General features: G+C 37.4%; 1 protein-coding gene across 4 annotated transcripts in view; it reads right to left on the minus strand.

Moving 5' to 3' along the window:
* Nucleotides 1-2,050: 2,050 nt before the first annotated feature.
* LOC128695607 (integrin alpha-PS3-like) overlaps nt 2,051-19,265 on the minus strand; it is a 263,263-nt gene continuing 246,048 nt past the window's right edge. For all 4 annotated transcript variants that reach the window (XM_070084870.1, XM_053786331.2, XM_070084871.1 and 1 more), the window contains exons 21-23: nt 14,303-14,399; nt 10,684-10,819; nt 2,051-5,779 (exon numbers count right to left, since the gene is read on the minus strand). In XM_070084870.1, coding sequence (XP_069940971.1) covers nt 5,672-5,779; nt 10,684-10,819; nt 14,303-14,399 — 341 coding nt within the window. In that variant the 3' untranslated portion in view covers nt 2,051-5,671. The remainder of the gene's footprint in view (nt 5,780-10,683; nt 10,820-14,302; nt 14,400-19,265) is intronic.

Consider the following 19,265-nt stretch of genomic DNA (forward strand, 5'->3'; position numbering starts at 1 on the left):
ACATTGGGCGTGTTTCTTTCCACCTGTTGTCTATGTTCACCCATCAGTAAAATGGGTACCTGGGTGTTGGTCGACTGGTGTGGGTCACATCCTGGGACACTGACCTAATTTGCCCGACATGCAGAGCATAACAAGGGGCTTTCTATGTAGTAGTATGTCATTGATGTCAGTTAGGCCTGTATACCATGTACATGTACTTGTAGTAAATAAAGATATTATTATTATTATATTATACCACAAATTCTAACCATACAATAGAGCGGAAAAGTAATGTGAAGGACCACAACAATGTATCTACCTCATCCACTAGGAAAATGATAGGATGGATAATAAGAACCTTCAAAACTAAAGATGCCAAGCCCATGATGATTCTCTTCAAATCGCTTGTGCTCTCTAGGCTGGAATGCTGCTGTACACTAACGGCCCCCTTCAAGGCTGGCGACATTGCAGACCTGGAGAGTGTACAAAGAACTTTCATGGCACACAAAAGTGCGATAAGGCACCTAAACTACTGGGAATGATTGAAGGGCCTTGATCTGTATTCCTTCGAACGCAGAGAGAGATACATGATAATATACACTTGGAAGGTCCTGGAGGGATTGGTACCAAACCTGCACACGAAAATCACTCCATATGGATGCAAAAGACTCGGCAGGAGATGCAACATTCCCCCGATGAAAAGCAGGGGCGCAACGAGTATGCTGAGAGACAACACAATAAGTGTCCGGGGCCCAAGACTGCTCAATTGTCTCCCAGCATCCATAATAGGGATTACCATAGACCCCTGGCTGTCCTCAAGAAGGCACTGGACAGGCACCTAAAGTCAGTACCTGACTAACCGGGTTGTGGTTCGTACATCAGCTTGCATGCGGCCAGCAGTAACAGCCTGGTTGATCAGACCCTGATCCACCATGAGGCCTGGTCTCAGACCGGGCCACGGGGGCATTGACCCCCAAAACTCTCTCCAGGTAAACTCGAGGTCACATTCATCAAAGACTTGCAAAGTCTGTGTATAATACATCTGCACTTTGTTTATCTTCCTGAGCATCCAGGATCTTGTCATAGTGGTCCCCAGGACCTTGCATCTTTATTGCTTAAATTCTTGGAACTATACACTGATTGTTAAATCTAATAGCCTAATGCACAACAATGTACAAGATACTCAGGTATTTGAGAGAGCATACATGTACAGACATTTTGAACTAAGAAACTTGGGCAAGAGGGCAAAGATGGAAGCTAAAAATTTAGGCAAGTCAGAGGGATGTTAGCAAATACCTTTTCAGTCTTAAGGTGGTAAACAAATATCACGAGTTAGAGGAAAAGTTAACAGAAGCAAGCTCCGCATACATTTTCAAGAGTAAGAATGAAGAGGCCCAGTAAATGCAAGTTAACTTTGAAGTTAAGAGATAGGGCCAAGAGCTGACTCCTCAATCCCCACAAGTATATTATTATACAGCATTATATACATAAAAAACTCGAAAACTTCTTTCCCTCTATGGATCATACTTATACAAGCACCATGCTATGAACAGGTAAATGTGCTGGAACTGAAAGTTGTACTGTTCTTATTTGACTCCAGGGCCTCAGATCTCTCTTGAACACAACATCCACTTGTCACTCAGGTACATAATAAAGTGTCTGATCAACTCCTGTCAGTGAAAATTGAAAAAATTTCACCTGCATTGTTAGGCAAAGAAGAAACTATATGAACAACAATACTATACTCATTTTTTTCAGAAAGCTTCATCAACTCGTGGAATTTCGGTACTGTATACGAGTTATTTTCAATAAATTCAAAGAAGCATTTTCTGTCTTAAAACAAATCATTAGAAAATAAAAAAAAAAAATCTTAGAACAATCAAAAGATATTCTTACCAGTTATAACTTAGTGTTTCATAGCAAAGTACAATGTCATTCCTGTATATGGTATCACAGTGCATGGAGGTAAGCAGTGTTATCATGTACAGCATGTTACTTTTAGTAAAAATGTTTGACAAATAATACATTCAGTAAGATAACAGGATAAATATGGGCAATAAATACTGGCTAGTATCATTAGAATTTTTATTGTCATAAAAAAAAATTCACATATGTGTTCACACAAAAATATATACAGTACATACATATTATAAAAAGTTACAACTTAAACTCCTTGAGATAAATATGGCACAAATAAGAAATAAACTACAAATATAACAAAAGTGGAGAGATCACAGCACGTGTCATAATAAATCATATAAATATTATACTTTAAATTACCCAACAATAATCAATATAACTTTTGCTCATTATCAGGTAATATATTACAGGTATCATAATCAAATTATTTCTACATAAGTAGGCATGAAAAGAAAAAAGGTTAAATAAACATTTCAGACTATAATTTTTTTTTAAATGTATCGTGCCCCTAATTACAATCAAATTATATTTCTTAAATGGGCAGTGAACATAACTGAAATATCAGCAACTGCACTCAGTATTCCTGTCATACACAGCAAAGTTCAAAGTTCTGAAGAGCTATCTGTTCACATTCTACTATAATTCGTCAAGACAACTCAATAATTACTGTGATACTGAGCTGTACTTTGTAAACATGAGCAATATTAATAATGATAAAAAGTTTTCTGTTGCAGTATAGACATACAAAATTATAGGTGCCCAATATTTGCATTTTACTCATCCCTTTTCTCTCTCGATAGAAACATGTCAAAGGTTTCTTACCTTAGAACATATATATACATCTTAAGATATTCTACCATCATTATTGAAAAAATATATCAATATAGTATTGGCTATTCCCTACAAATTCTAAAGATTTAAATGAATGAAAAACTAATTTTAAGTCTTTGGTATAACTGACTAAAGAAACTTCTTCGAGATACACTGAAGCATACGACTTCTTCCTCCTACACATGAACTTATCAACTTTTAACTTATTAATCAAATCATGCATTACAAAATATATGCAAAATAAGGAGAAGGTTATGTACAACTGAACTTTGAATGAGAATGACTTAAGAGGAGAAAAACAACTTACGATATTTTGAAGAAAAAAAAAATGCTATTTTCCTATAATGTTGGAGCAGCTTTCAAGTGATAATACTATACCAATGTACTGAACTTATAAGAACAGCCAATATGTTTCAAGTTTTCTTTTTTTAGTATATGACTATAGTAAATCTGTACTGGTAACAGTATACAAGATTTTTCATGTTAATTATAATACTGTATCCTAAGATGTTAACTATTCCTCATAAATATGGTAGTGATATAAAGTCTTGCCTTCAACATGCTCTGATCAGTTTTTTTTTAACACACAAGCCACCTCCCATCAAGGCAAGGTGACCCAAAAAAGAAACACTTTCACCATCATTCACATTATCAGTCTTGCCAGAGGCACACAGATACAACAACTTAGATGCCCCTCTAAACAGCAAGTATCCCAAACCCCTCCTTTAGAGTGCAGGCACTGTACTTCCCACCTCCAGGTCTCATGTCCGGCTAACCGGTTTCCCTGAATTCCTTTACAAAATATTACCTTGATCACACTCCAACAGCTTGTCAAGTCCCAAAAATAATGTCTCCACTCCTATTTAACACACACAAAACACACACACATGCCTGCTGTATGTCCAAGAGCCCCTTGCACACAAACCCTCCTTTACCCCCTCCCTCCATCCTTTCCTAGGACAACCCCTACCCCACCTTTCCTCCATTACAGATTTATACACCTAAATCATCCTATTTTGTTCCATCCTCTCTGAATGACCAAACCACCTCAAGAACCGTTCCTCAACCCTCTGGACACTTGTTTTAGTAACTTCACACCTCCTCCTAATCTCCAAACTAAAAATTCTCTGCATAATATTTATGCCACACATTACCCTCAGATATGACATCTCCACTGCCTCCAGCCTCCTCACAGCAACAATCACAACTCATGCTTCACACCCACATAAGAATGTTGGTACCACTACATTCATACATTCCCCTCTTTGCCTCCATGATAATCTACTGTAATAATTATTCAGTACTTTGCATCCCTTTTGAGTAGTTACAGTATTAAGTGTTTTTCCTTTTTACAAATTCAATAACCATCATTTAAAAATGCTTGGGTGCAAACACATTGGTACATCTAATTAAATCATAAAGTTCACAAAAATACTCTTGTGATGAATTATGAAGTGCTAAACCCATGTGGGTCATTCTGAGCAATCTGTTGTGAAGGTTCAATCCTCTGTCCTTCAATCACAGCCCAATCTCGGTAAGATTGCTGGTGATTGCTTTGTCATAAGGTATGAATTTAATATGGAAAAATTTGCTGCTATTGAGATTTTAAAAGTTAATTCCTATACATATACTGATGTAACAAATTGTTCACTTTCTCTATAATACAGGGAAACCGGCAGGCCGGACTTGAGTCCTGGAGATGGGAAGTACAGTGCCTGCACTCTGAAGGAGGGGTGTTAATGTTGCAGTTTAAAAACTGTAGTGTAAAGCACCCTTCTGGCAAGACAGTGATGGAGTGAATGATGGTGAAAGTTTTTCTTTTTCGGGCCACCCTGCCTTGGTGGGAATCGGCCAGTGTGATAATAATAATAATATTATTATTATTATTATTGGCAAAAATAATTCAATAAGACATCGATCATCTGGCATGGCTGAGACCAAACAACTACTGAATTTCAAAGTTTGCTAATTTACCATAATTTGTTTAAAAAATGTTATATTGGTACCAAAAATAATTAGTAAAAATATTAATATAGCACATTTACTTGCCAAAATATCTTCAATATGTCCACTTCCAAACTAAAAATGTAGACCAAAAAAAAAAAAAAAAAAAAGACAAATGCATGAAATGGGTGAAAAGAGGCAACAGTAAACTCAGAAAGAGTAAACAATGGCTGTCCAGCAGTTTGGGTTTTCACAAATCTGGATGGTAATGCAAGTAACTCACTATAATTTGATTTTTTTTACTCAAATCAGTTTGCCTGGTATAATAACTTTTATTTTAACCTTGTTGGTTTTGGGGTTTCTTCTGCTATATTCAGGACATTGGTTTACTGATGTCCTACCATTATTAAATATTGTAGCACAGTCAGGTTTCCTTTAAAGCTCAATAGTTTTTTTTTTTTGTTATGCAATTAGAAAAAGCAAATAAATAAATACTGAATAGTGCATGGAAAGGCCTTCATAGTATGCATTATTGTAGGTAATTCTACCAATATTAATACGTACATGCATTATTCAATTTTGAATGTACTTTTTCTGTCATATTAAAAAACTAAAGAGGAGTTTTATAATCATAGAGTTTACTGTAATTTATGTAATTATGTTAATTTACAGTATTTACAACACCAGTATTCCTTTTGGTTATAATAATTTACACAAAAATTTATTAAAAAAATTACTCAAGAATTTTTGTATTGATAGCTGGTCATGGATATGTACTGTATATACAAGTCAAATACCACTGATGGCTCTAGTCTCTGTCATGTTATATTTTTTCACTATTCAACTTAAAATATAAAAGGTACCCTTTGTATACAATCTTATAGAGTTTCTTCCTATTAACAAGTAAGATACATCATTTACTTTACTTATTACTACAGTACAGTAGTACATGAAAATGTTGTCCATCATACACAAAAACCCATATGACAAAGATAATTTAATCTGAAACAAGACCTACATTGGTGGAGCCATAGTCTGCACCAGGTTCAACACGTGCCTGTTGTGCTTTCAGTTCTTCATATTCTTTACGTTGGAAGAATCCAGCCTGAAAATACATTTTCATTTAATCATTTATACACAGGGAATCAAATATAGGGAACTTCTGAAGATTATCATTGTACAAGTTGAATATCAGTACTGGCATGACATCAAATAATTATTTTAGCACATCAGCCAAAGCAGAGCGATCAAAAGATGAAAGCACATTCACCATCATTTGTGTCTTAGCTATCTTCCAAGAAAGGCACAAACAATGATCTAATGACTCACTGAAGCACATCCTCTATATCTAATGTAAAATGGAAAGATATTACACATTACACTTGAGTGTTTTCTTTCTTGTCAGACCATCCCTACCTTAGTGGTAGGGGTGGTCTGACATTTGCACCTATATTCTATGTAGGTGTGAGAGCTTGTGATCTCAAGGCATGATTCAAAGACTATGCATGTAGAACATATAAGAGTAATACATGGAGATAAGACCACACACCTTATGCCCTTCTTTGACAGAACCCAACACATACTACATGATAATGATAGGCTCAGGAGAAATTTATGGAAGCCACTATCATAAAGATTCAAGATACTGCTGTATAGAAAAAAATGAAGGGATACTGATGCTTGCAAACCTCTTGCCCAAATCCTCCTATATCATCTGCCTGCATGAAACCTAACCTTGTCAATGTGGTTGTATACAAGCCTCCTGATGCAGCTTCCCAACAATTCCATGAACAGCTTTTGAAAATTGACCACTGTCTAGAAAATCTCCCAGCTCCAGCCCCAAACATTTTGCTGCTGGGTGATTTCAACTTGACACCTAAAATAGAGGACTGTAGCAAATAATGTTTTAGCAGGGACAACCGTAGGAGGCAGCTCAAATGAAAATTCACACACACACATGAGGCATTAAATCTCTGCAAAAAATTCACCTTAAACCAGCAATTAGTGGAGCCGACAAGACTGGAACATACACTGGACCTCATCTTCACTAATAATGATGATTTGATACGAAATATAACAGTATCAAAGACAATACATTCAGATTACAACATAACAGAGGTACAGACATGTATGCACAGGGTCCCTGACCAGCAAAAGGTGATCAGTTATGAGGGTGCCTTCAAAAAATTCAACTTCAATACCAAAAACATATAGTGGGATCAAATCAAACATGTCCTAAATGAAATAAGCTGGGAAGATTTTACTCTGTGGCAGCACTAGAAGTATGTTCAAGGCACATTTCTTCAAGAAAAAGGAAAAGATGTAAACTAGAAAGAGAGAGATGCTTCCTATACAGGTGATGGCAAAGAATCAGAGCTGCTGAAAGGGGCCAGTATGTATACTGAAATACAAAAGGATCCACTGATCAGAAAAATAGCAAATACTGTATCAAACTTAAGCTTTAGGAATCATACAGGAGACAAGAAACTCAGGCAGAACTTAAAGTCATAAATGAAACTGAAAAAAAAAAAAAAAATACTTATGTCAAATCTAGGGTAAAAAAACATCCAGTATCGGACCCCTGCTTAGATGAGATGGGACTTACACAGATGACAACAAAGAAATGAGTAAGATACTAAAGTCCCAATATGGCTCAACATTTAGTGAGTCATTAACCAGACTAAGAGTCAAGAATCTAAATGAATTTTTTTCGTCCGAGACTCAAAATTTGGTTAATTCAAAAATCTCTGAGACAGTGGTACCTCGGGATATGAACTTAATTCGTTCCAGAAGGCTGTTCGAGTGCTGATACCGAGCGAATTTGTTCCCATAAGGAATAATGTAAGTTAGATTAGTGCATTTCAGACCCCCAAAAGTACACTTACAAAAGCACTTACATAAATACACTTACATAACTGTTCAAGTTTTGAGTTGTTCGTATCCCGAGGTACCACTGCATTATCCTAACACCACGAGACTTTGGAAAGCAATAAATGACATGCCCATGCACTCTACCCCAGGCCCAGACTTGTAGAATGCCATATTTATCATGAACTGAAAGAAGCCCCTTTCACATATCATTAGCATCCTACGGAAAGGGAGCGTGGACATGATCATCCCACAGTCACTAAAAACAATAGACATTGCCCCACACCACTAAAGTGGGAGTAAAGCATTTGCAAAGAATTACAGATAGATAGCATTAACATCCCATATCATAAAAATATTTGAAAAGGTTCTAAGATGCAAGATTACCACCCACTTGGATACCTATCAGTTGTACAACCCAGGGCAGCATGGGTTTAGAGCAGGTCGCTCCTGCCTGTCTCAACTAATGGACCACTATGACATGGTCTTGGATACTCTGGAGGACAAACAAATGCAGATGTAGTATACACATACTTTGCGAAAGCCTTCAACGAGTGTGATAATCGTCGATAATCTTCGCACTTCCAGGAACGGATTAACAACGATAAACGAGGGACCGCTGTATAACAAAAAAAAAAATGTAGATCAGTCTTTTTTTTAGACGTTTTTAAATGTAAAAAAAAAAAAAGATCTACTTTTTTACATACTTTCAAATGTTGAAAAAACATAGATCTACATTTGGACAGTTTAAGGGTTAAATCTCTCAAACCAACCTTTGCTTGTCTTAAATTCACCAATACGTGCACTATTCCAGGCATTTTTTCCTGTTCACCTGGGTGTTAGTCGACTAGTGTGGGTCACATCCTGGGGGACAAGATTATGAACCCCAATGGAAATAAGTTAGACAGTTCTAGATGACTCAATGGCTTTCTTGGGTTATTCTGGGTGGCTAACCTTCTGGGGTTAATTTTTTCTCAGTAATTGTTTCTCATTAAGCCACACCAACAACAGTCTCTCCACATCTTCGAGTAGTACAGCTGACAGTGGTGCAGCAGCAGCTGACGGTGGTGCAGCAGCAGCTGATGGTGGTGCAGCAGCAGCTGACTGTGGTACAATAGTATTTCAATAGTATTTCTCACCCTTTTAACCACAGGGTTGGCACTAGAAGCTTTCTTTGGGCCCATGATGGCTTATTTAGCAGTTACAAGCACTATAAACAATGGAATAATACAAAATGTATCGAATGTATGCATGAAACCGGCCACCCTGGCTTGTAAACAATGACGACAGGGCAGCTGAGGTGCTCTGGCTGGACAGACAGGTTCGGGATGAATCACGCTGAGCGAGTTTTTTATCATTAACCAGGCCAAAATTTTTATGCTCAAACGCTTCGTTGGGCGGATTTAATGTTATGCGATGCGTTCGTTAGCCGAGGGTCCACTGTACTTGCAACTTCTGCCACATTGCTTCCCTATCCTCTCTATCATATACCTTTTCTATATCCATAAAGGCAATGACAACTTTCCTACCTTTATGACCAAACCAGGAAAGTACTGGTTTGGTAATAGAGTTGTGGATGAGTGGAACAAACTCCCGAGTACAGTTATAGAGGCCAGAACGTTGTGTAGCTTTAAAAATAGGTTGGATAAATACATGAGTGGATGTGGGTGGGTGTGAACTGGACCTGATAGCTTGTGCTACCAGGTCGGTTGCCGTGTTCCTCCCTTAAGTCAATGTGACCTGACCTGACTAGGTTGGGTGCATTGGCTTAAGCCGGTAGGAGACTTGGACCTGCCTCGCATGGGCCAGTAGGCCTTCTGCAGTGTTCCTTCGTTCTTATGTTCTTATGTTCTTATAACAAAAGAAGACACAATACCGTGACTGGAATGATACACAAATAACCCGCACATAGAAGAGAGGAGCTTACGATGACGTTTACAAAGTAAATGGTCCAAGTCGGACCGAAACGTCGTCTTAAGCTCCTCTCTTCTATGTGCGGGTTATTTGTGTACCCCTATCTTTATCTAAATACTGTTCACATATATGCTTCAATGTAAACACTTGATCTACACATCTCCTACCCACTCCAAAGCCTCCTTGCTCATCTGCAATCCTACTCTCTGTCTTACCTCTAATTCTTTCAATAATAACTCTACCGTACACTTTTCCTGGTATACTCAGTAAACATAATCCCCTATAATTTTTACAATCTCTTTTGTCCCCTTCCCTTTATATAAAGGAACTATACATGCTCTCTGCCAATTCCTAGGTGCCTTCCCCTCTTTCATACATTTATTAACCCTTAAATGGTCCAAACGTATGTATACGTTTTTTCAACATCTGAAAGTATGTAAAAAAATGTAGATTTTTTTTTGTTTTGTTTTGCATGTGAAAACGTGTAAAAAAACTTTTATCTATATTTTTTTTTGTTATATTTGAAAATATGTAAAAAAAAGTAGATCTACTTTTGTAGCACTACGAATTTGAACGTCGATCTGTTTGGACCGTTTAAGGGTTAAACAAAAATACCAACCACTCCAATGCTATATCCCCTTCCCTGCTTTTAACATTTCTGTCATGATCCCATCAGTTCCAGCTGCTTTACCCCTTTCATTCTACATAATGCCTCATGCACCTCCCCCACACTCACATCCTGCTCTTCTTCACTCCTAAAAGATGTTATACCTCCCTGGCCAGTGCATGAAATTGCCACCTTCCTTTCTTCATCAACATTTAAAAGTTTCAGATCCCCATCTACTAACTCCCCTACTCAGTTTTTAACTGACACATCCATTCATTCCCTAGGCTTTCTTAACTTGTTTATCTCACTCCCAAATTTTTTCAAATTTTCATCAAAATTTCTTGCCAGTGCCTTTCCTACTCTGTCATCTGCTCTCCTTTTGCAAATAATTTATATGTTTATAAAAGAAACACCTGTCATATCTGAGCGCCTCTGAAAAGACAATGATTATATATGAGTGAGGTGAAAGTGTTGAATGATGATGAAAGTAGTATTTTCTTTTTGGGGATTTTCTTTCTTTTTGGATCACCCTGTCTCGGTGGGAGACGGCCAACTTGTTAAAAAAAAAAAAAAAAAAACACTGGCATACTGTAATAAAAGAGGTAATGATGATTCCTTACTTTGTATAGTGCATATGCAAGAAGAACCAGAAGCAAAAGTCCTCCAAGGACTGCCAGGAGAATGACCCACCATGGGACACCTTTGCCTGGCAGGGTATCCGGCTGAATTTGGGTCTGTATCATCACAGATGCATCCCTGTTGATTACAGTAAGATTTAATAATTCAGTAACACATTGTTATTGTTATAAGAAGTCCTACATTATAGATTAGAAGGGTGTTTGCTAATTTGCCTTAATCACTTTTCCCAAATTTTTCTTACTTATGAAAATTTCTGCATTATTTAAATTTATTCATAAAAATATTCTCCAATGTTCACTGATGACCATAAATATTTTCAGGCTTATTGTAATAGTATATTTTAAGTGGTATACCTGGAGTATACCTGTTGAGGTTTTTGGGGGTCAATGCCCCTGTGGCCTAGTCTGTGACCAGGCCTCATTTGATTACAGTGGAACCTCAAAAATCGAATTTAATCCGTTCCAGGAGCTAGTTCTAAATTTGAAAAGTCTGAAATTCAAAGCAATATTTCCCATAAGAAATAATGGAAATACAATTAATCCGTACCAGAAACCCAAAAATATTCACACAAAAAATACATTTTATAGAGATTAATTATAGTTTTACATACAACAAATACTATATTTTTTAATTATGTATAGTAATACATATAAAATAACATTTTTACTTACCTTTATTGAAGATTGATGATGGCATCTGGAAGATAGGGAGGAGGAGAGAGGGAGTTGGGGTTAGTGTTTGGAAGGAGAATCCCCCTCCATGAGGACTTCAGGTAAAGCCCTCTCTGGGGTTACTTCCCTTCTCTGTCTTTTAATGCCACTAGGACCAGCTTGAGAGTCACTGGACCCCTGTCTCACAAAATAACTGTCCACAGTTCTCTGTTTCTGGCGCCTCTTTAACATTTCCCTAAAATGGGACATGGTTCTGTCACTGAACTTGTTGCAAAGATGGCTTGTTTCAGCTTGCTTAGGGTGGTACTTCTGCACAAACATTTGGACATCATTCCACTTGGCACAAATCTCCTTAATCTTTGAAGAAGGCACCTCATCCACTCCCTATATTAACACCTTTCGCAACATCAGCTTCCTTGATTTGTTCTTTCTTTGACAGGATAGAACCGATGGTTGACTTGTTTTTCCCATACATCCTGGCAAGCTCAACAAGTCTCACACCACTCTCATACTTATGTATTATTTCCTTCTTCACATCTATGGTGTTTCTCACTAGCAAGTTTCTTTGGGCCCATGGCAGCTTATTTCACAGTCCCACAAGCACTAAACACAACGAAATAATCGTAAAATGCGTGAATGAGAGTGCAGGTTAGTGTTCACTCAAGCATAAACAAAGCTAGACTGCTCACGGCGCCTGCATGGGGACACGGACAGAGCGGGCCGGTAGACAGGTCCCGTACCCGGCGGTCCGAAAATAGGGGCGTGTTCAATAATAGGGACACAATTTGTCCGAAAAAATGGTCCTATTTTCGAAACGTTCGATATGTGATACGTTCGATTTTTGAGGTTCCGCTGTATATATTTCTAAGAGTGTCTACATATTAAAAGAGAAATATAACTGGATGATTCAATTAAGCTGGATAGTAAGATGAATGTGTAATGTCAATATGTATGACTATGCAGTCTCTTTCTTGATGGAATATCAAGGAAAATATAGGTAGAGAAAAAAAATGACAGGTGAAGCTCTTGCACTGAGCTGTCAATCTCTGTGAGGTAATTAAAAAATTAGACCTTTCCAAAAGATATAGTGTCTCAAGGCTGCTTTCAGTGAAAGGACTGAGGAATGATGATTGTAGTACTGATATATTGTACCACAAGCTAAAGAAGAAAATGACACCTAAGAGAACATTTAACTTAAAATGATGTGGCATAGGACACCTCAGGCAAAGTTCTGTTACTCCACTCACCTTTTGCATACAACTGACAGTAACAGCCTGGATGATCAGGCCCTGATTTACTGCGAGGCCTGGTCATGGACTGGGCTGCGGGGGTGTTGATCCCCAGAACACCCTCCAGGTATATCCTTGCATACCCAATAGTAACTCTGGCCCTGGATGTAAATTAATTGGCAGTGCAAGTTCTAGGGCAAAAAAAATTAAGCTTTGTAACAAAGTGAAGCAGGAGCTGAAGTTCCTGTTCCTATTCCTGTACCTCTACAGCATTAATGATCAAATAAAAGATCATAAAACATACCTCACATTATATGTTTTGTACACGTATTGTGAGGTATTTTGGAGCTGGCTGGAAAGGCTTAAACTAATCAATTTGCCATGATGTGATAGGAGTAGAACATTAATGTACAGTATATTTAAAGATTTACTGTAAGCATTAGTGATGTATTTTTTATGTTATGTAAGAGTAAAAAGTATAAAATTAAGGAAGCAGGACTGTATGCAGGTGCATAACAGGAATAAGAGCAGCTGAACTAACTAACAGATTTTTAACATAGCAAGCATATTAAGTGAAAATTGCTCAATTGCTCAATACATGAACAATAGGCATGAATGAGACAAAAAAGAGATAGTCAGATTCAGCTGAGAATGGTATGGCAGTGCATAGGAAAGATGTGTGAATACAGCCTCTCCTCATTTAGCAATGTATGTACTCGTTTACCGACGGCTCAGACTTACGATGGGCTCTCTGACCACTATGCTTACTTAAATAATGTATATTAGAGCTGATTTCCTCTATTCTATTTATTACAATATACAATACACTACTATATAAACATTTAAAAATATACCAGAAATGTTATAAATAATGCAAAGGTGACATTAAAACAATATCAAAGATAATAGATACTACCAATGCAGTATGCTCCTCACTTAGTGATGAATTCATTTACCAACATAGTATTAGGAACAGAACTCCATCGTTAAGTGAGGATAAGCTGTAACTGGAGTTTACCTGGAGAGCGTTCCGGGGGTCAACGCCCCCGCGGCCCGGTCTGTGACCAGGCCTCCTGGTGGATCAGAGCCTGATCAACCAGGCTGTTGCTGCTGGCTGCACGCAAACCAACGTATGAGCCACAGCCCGGCTGGTCAGGAACCGACTTTAGGTGCTTGTCCAGTGCCAGCTTGAAGACTGCCAGGGGTCTTTTGGTAATCCCCCTTATGTATGCTGGGAGGCAGTTGAACAGTCTCGGGCCCCTGACACTTATTGTATGGTCTCTTAACGTGCTAGTGACACCCCTGCTTTTCATTGGGGGGATGTTGCATTGTCTGCCAAGTCTTTTGCTTTCGTAGTGAGTGATTTTGAAAAAATCATGATTTGAAAAAATTATGGAACAGGAATGAAGTTCCCTGAGCCAAGTCCTGCTGAATCAGGCAATTGACAACTGGATGTCCACATGGACAGAAACTTTCCTTTGCTAGGAAAACTTTGATAAATCTTACATATTCCTTCCTCCTGAAAGGGTGTAAAGACTAATTTGGTTGCATGTATCTAAGACATCTACAAAACCTATGGGTTACTGAGATCCCATCAGGCAATGAAAGGTGTCTCCAGTCACTCATCCAGTTGTTAGCATAACTCATTCAGTGCCATTAAACTGGTGTAATGAAAGCAAATATTAATGTACTTTACTTACTTATGTCCTGTGAAGGCCAAATCAGGGTTAAGAGAAACAATGGTGGCTCTAGCAGTACTCTGCAATACTGCTCCTGCTCTTGCTGAGATGTGGCGAGCTGAAAAAAAGGAATTTAAGCTAAGGTTCAATAATGCAGAGCTTATGTTTGCTTTTATTAATACAGTTAGAGTTCCAAATTCAGAAGGAGATTATTTTTGCCTAATGAATTTTGTTTTAGACTTTTGCTGATTTTTTTTTTAGAGCCCCTATCTCTTTAAATACCATTTTCATCTGGTGAATTTTGACATTCATAAGAAAAACTAACAAGAAAAAAGAAAGGTTAGTCATGGGAAAGCCACTGAGCATATTTTGCACAAAACCCTATGGATAGCTTTCAATTAAGGGTCAAGTGGTAAAGCTTCAAAAAATGGGCAACCAGTGAAAACACTGGAAAGCAAGGAAAGAAAAAAGACAATTTAAGATTAAGATTCTTTATATCAGCATGATACAATGTTTGTACAGAGGTGAATGATATTTAGGTGTGCATGCAGAAGGCCCCTTAATATGCAGAGCATTTTGGGCAAACTTAGGACTATCTTATGAATAATAAGGCAATGACTAATTGAGTGCTTATATATCCAGTCTCTTAGGTGGTTGTAAAAATAAAATTACGAGTTGCAGTGAATACAAGAGACTTGAATATCCTATTAGAACATGCTGTATGGCTTTTATCAAGTTAAATTGTTTTAAGAATTACAGGTTTGATTATGATTATAGGCAATAAGGAACCTATCATATTAACATAATGTGAACACATTCAATATTTTAATGGTCATGAGAATTACAGATACTGAGAATAAGAATATACATACTATTTATGTCTACTCCCATTCGAACCCAGCTGTACTTAGAAACACTGTAAACAACGAGCTGCTAAAAATATATATGTATACTTGGATGATGACCAACAAACTCACTCTCAACATAGACAAAACATACTTCATGCTGTCAGTAGGCATACTTTCCAAGATACAATACTATGTACCACAAATGACACTCCTTAACCTATATCACTCTTTAATATATCCTTACCTCACCTATGGTATTTGTGCCTGGTGATCAGCCACAGCCAACCACCTTAAACCTTTAATAACCCAACGTTCCAAGCTGCACTAACAAATGCAAGGAATAGAAAGGAAGAACTTAGGCAACAGGAATGGGAACAGTTTGTTAGTGGATTAAATAGGTCCACCCCTTTGAGTTTGGCTTGGAAAGGTATAAATAAAATAACCAGGAAAAAGACTGGCAATGTTGCTCATCCCTTTCCTCTGTGTGGATGATTACCAGTTCCTGTGCTAGACAGCCCACCCTGCCACTTTTCAAAACCTGAACTTACTAAATATACGAGACATACACTCATATTATTGTGCCTATTACATATAAAACATTAAATTCCACTATAAACCCTTCACTTAAACTATTCCTTGACAGTCACAACAGAATGCACAGTCACAATACAAGGCATAAGGCACTCTTCAAGATTCCTCATGTCAGTTTCACACTATGCAAAAATGCTATGCATATAAAGGGCCCGAATATCTGGAAGTCGCTACCGGAACCAGTAAAGGATCCCCTGACTACTTATAAATTTAAGACTTTACTAAAAAATCATCTTATCTCTCAATACTAACCAATTCAACCAAAACAAATGCTAACTAGTTATATCATGTGACCTCTATACTTTTAAACTTCTGCCACTCCATGAAAAATTACTGCTTGAACCATTATTTGATATACATGTATAGTTTTTATTATATGCAACTTCAGAATTGTTACTCTTAAAACCTCCACCTTGACTACCTCGCATTAGTATTAATACCCTTGCAAACCTCCACCTTGACTACCTCGCATTAGTATTAATACCCTTGCAAACCTCCACCTTGACTACCTCGCATTAGTATTAAGATTAAATAAAATTGTAATGCAGTTAACCACTACTATCTTGTCTAGTTTTAGGTAGTTACTATGTACTATTATCTGTCTAGTTTTAAGTAGTTGCTATGTACTATTATCTGTCTAGTTTTAAGTAGTTACTATGTACTATTATCTGTCTAGTTTTAAATAGTTACTATGTACTATTATCTGTCTAGTTTTAAGTACAGTAGTACTATGTATTAGGATTAGTCTGCCCAAAATGCCCCAGCATAATAGTGGCTTTCTTTGAACTTAGCAAACCAAAATTGTAATGACACATTGTAACCTTTACAAAGAAATAAACCTTTATCTTTAGCTTTACTGAGAATATAGATACATAGTTTTTTCATATTTAGCTGATGTTGGGATATGTCAGGGAGGGAAGGTGTTTTTTAATGGTAGTTTTGAAGATGCTGACTGAGAGTGGCTCAAGAAATTTCTGGAAAGGGAGTTCAAGATTTTGGTCCCTTTTATGTACACTGAATTTTTACATAGGTTAAGCTGGACACTGGGTATGTCATAGAGATTTCTGTGCCTAGTATTATGTCTATGGGTCCTGTTGCAACTATCAAGAAAGTGCTTCAAGTCGGGATTAATATTAGAATTTATTGTTCTGTATGTGTAGGATGCACAGTAGTAAGAGTGAATGTTTTATATAACAAGAAGATTTAGATCTTTGAAGAGTGAGAGGGTGTGTTGTCTAGCAGTGGACTGTGTGATCATTCATACTGCAGCTGTGATATGCTGCAGGTAATATGCTGTTGTGGATCTCCAGGCACAAATAGCACAAGTGAGGAAGGGGTAGATCAGTGAATGGTATAATGTAAATAGTGCTATTTGTGGTACATAATAACCTATGTCTGACAGGATGCCAACTGTTTCGGACACTTTTTTTGCTGTGATGGATGTGAGTGTTGAATTTCGAGTTGCTGTCAAGGTGCAGACTCAGAAATTTTCCCTTATTACGTAAACATAATAAGGGCACATACTGTTAATCATAATGTTTAGTTGGACACTACTTGCTCTGCTCCCAAACATAATGTAGAAGGTTTTGTCAATGTTAAGTGAGAGTTTATTGGTAGTCATCTAGACTGATATTTTTAAGAGCTCTTCATTAACAATGTTGTTGAGTGATGCTGGATCTCAGTGGGAGATGACAAAAGTTGTGTCGTAAGCAAAGAGAATAGGTCTAAATTGTTGAACTACATCTGGAGGGTCGTTGATGTATAGGAGGAAAACAAGGGGGGGGAGAAGGATGCTTCCCTGTGGAATGCCAATGTCCAGAGGTCTTGTTGAAGAGGTAGTGTCCTTAACAGAGAAGTACAGTATTACTGTCTCTTAGTAAGGTAAGACTTTATATATGCAAGTGCATGATCTCTGATACCATAATGATCAAATTTGTGATGTAGGATGCTGTGGTCTACTGTATCAAAAGCTTTCCTTAGGTCAATAAAGTCCTGGTGGATATTCATTATTTTCAAATGATGTGTAAAGCAGGTCTAGCATTTTTATAATTGCATCATATATGCTTTTGTTTTGCCTAAAGCTAAACTAGCAGGGGGTTGAGAATACTTTGTGATGTTATAAAGGAGTATACTCTCTGATGTATGTTTTCTCAAAGATTTTGGATAGCAAAGATAAGTTAGATACTGGCCTGTAACTGTTTATAACTGTTGGGTCTCCACCTTTGCATATTAGACCATAACCCTTGCTATCTTGAGTAATGTCAGGAAAGTGCTGGTTTCTAGTGATTTGTTAAAAAGTAATGCTATGGTGGGTGAGAGGACATGAGCCACTTGTTTAAACAATAGTGGTGGAACCTGAGCTATATTCCTGGTGACTTCAGTGGGCTTAGTTGGAGCAAGATAGAGGAATGTTGGGAACTTTCCAGGTACTGGTGCTTGGAATTTTACTAGTGCAACTTAATCCTATGGCTGAGAAGAAATCATTTATCTTGTTAGCTGTTTCAGTAGGCTGGAGTTGTGATTCGTTTGGTTTAGTTTTGTTCAGCTTTTGGGTGCCCAGAATCTGAGTGTCTTCCAGGTCTTTTTTACATCTCCTCTCTTTTCAATGAATCTATTAGAATAGTACAATTGCTTGGACATTCTTATTAGTTTGGTGAGGACTGATGTATAGCTTTTACTAAGTTCTTTAGTTATGAAGCCCTGCCTATATAGTTTTTCATATTGGTGTTTCTCATTTATGGATCTTAGACTGCTGTTTGTAAGCCACGTAGAAAAGATAACAAAACTCCTTGAATTAGGAACCCTGCAAATTTGGGAGTCTGACTGTACAATATTTTTCTAATACTATTGCTGCTACGTTTATCTTAGGCTAAAATAAATACCAGTTAACATAAAAATAATACATGATTTATTCTTCATTACCAAAATTTATCTCATGAGTAAATTTTAAGTAAATTATTACCCCAATAAAATGCACAGAACAGGTATTTATTAACAATTACTCATATACAGTGGAACCTTGATATATGACCAGCTCCCTATTCGAACAAAGCTCAGCACTCGACCAAACAAATACGACCTGCCAGAACTTCGCTGTAAACTTTTCGTGTTTCTTTGCATTTTTTGGGCTTTTTTGTACTATTTGTATAAATAAGTCGCCATGGGGCCTACGACAATTAGTGATAACAACCAACCAAACAGAAAATTGGTTGGGGAAAACTTGTTCAATACTCAAATAGAATGGAACTCGAACAGCCTTCGGGAATGAATTAAGGTCACGTACCGAGGTTCCACTGTATAGTGTATAATACTGTACCTTGTTCAGCTATCAAAACTTTGGGGTTCAGTCCCTGGACCCATTATGTACCTCTGTAATCTTTAGACTACCACACACAGGATGGGTATGTGGTGTAAAGAAAAAAAAATGGTTCAACCACATTAAGGTGACTAAGGGAGGTGTTAACAGCCTCCCTCCCTCTTCCTTCCCCAATACCTCCCTCATATACTCCTCTCTCCTCCTTCCCCATCCTCCAACTCCTCCATCC

Source organism: Cherax quadricarinatus, chromosome 14 (genome assembly GCF_038502225.1).
Source record: "Cherax quadricarinatus isolate ZL_2023a chromosome 14, ASM3850222v1, whole genome shotgun sequence".
In the NCBI taxonomy this organism is placed as follows: Eukaryota; Metazoa; Arthropoda; class Malacostraca; order Decapoda; family Parastacidae; genus Cherax; species Cherax quadricarinatus.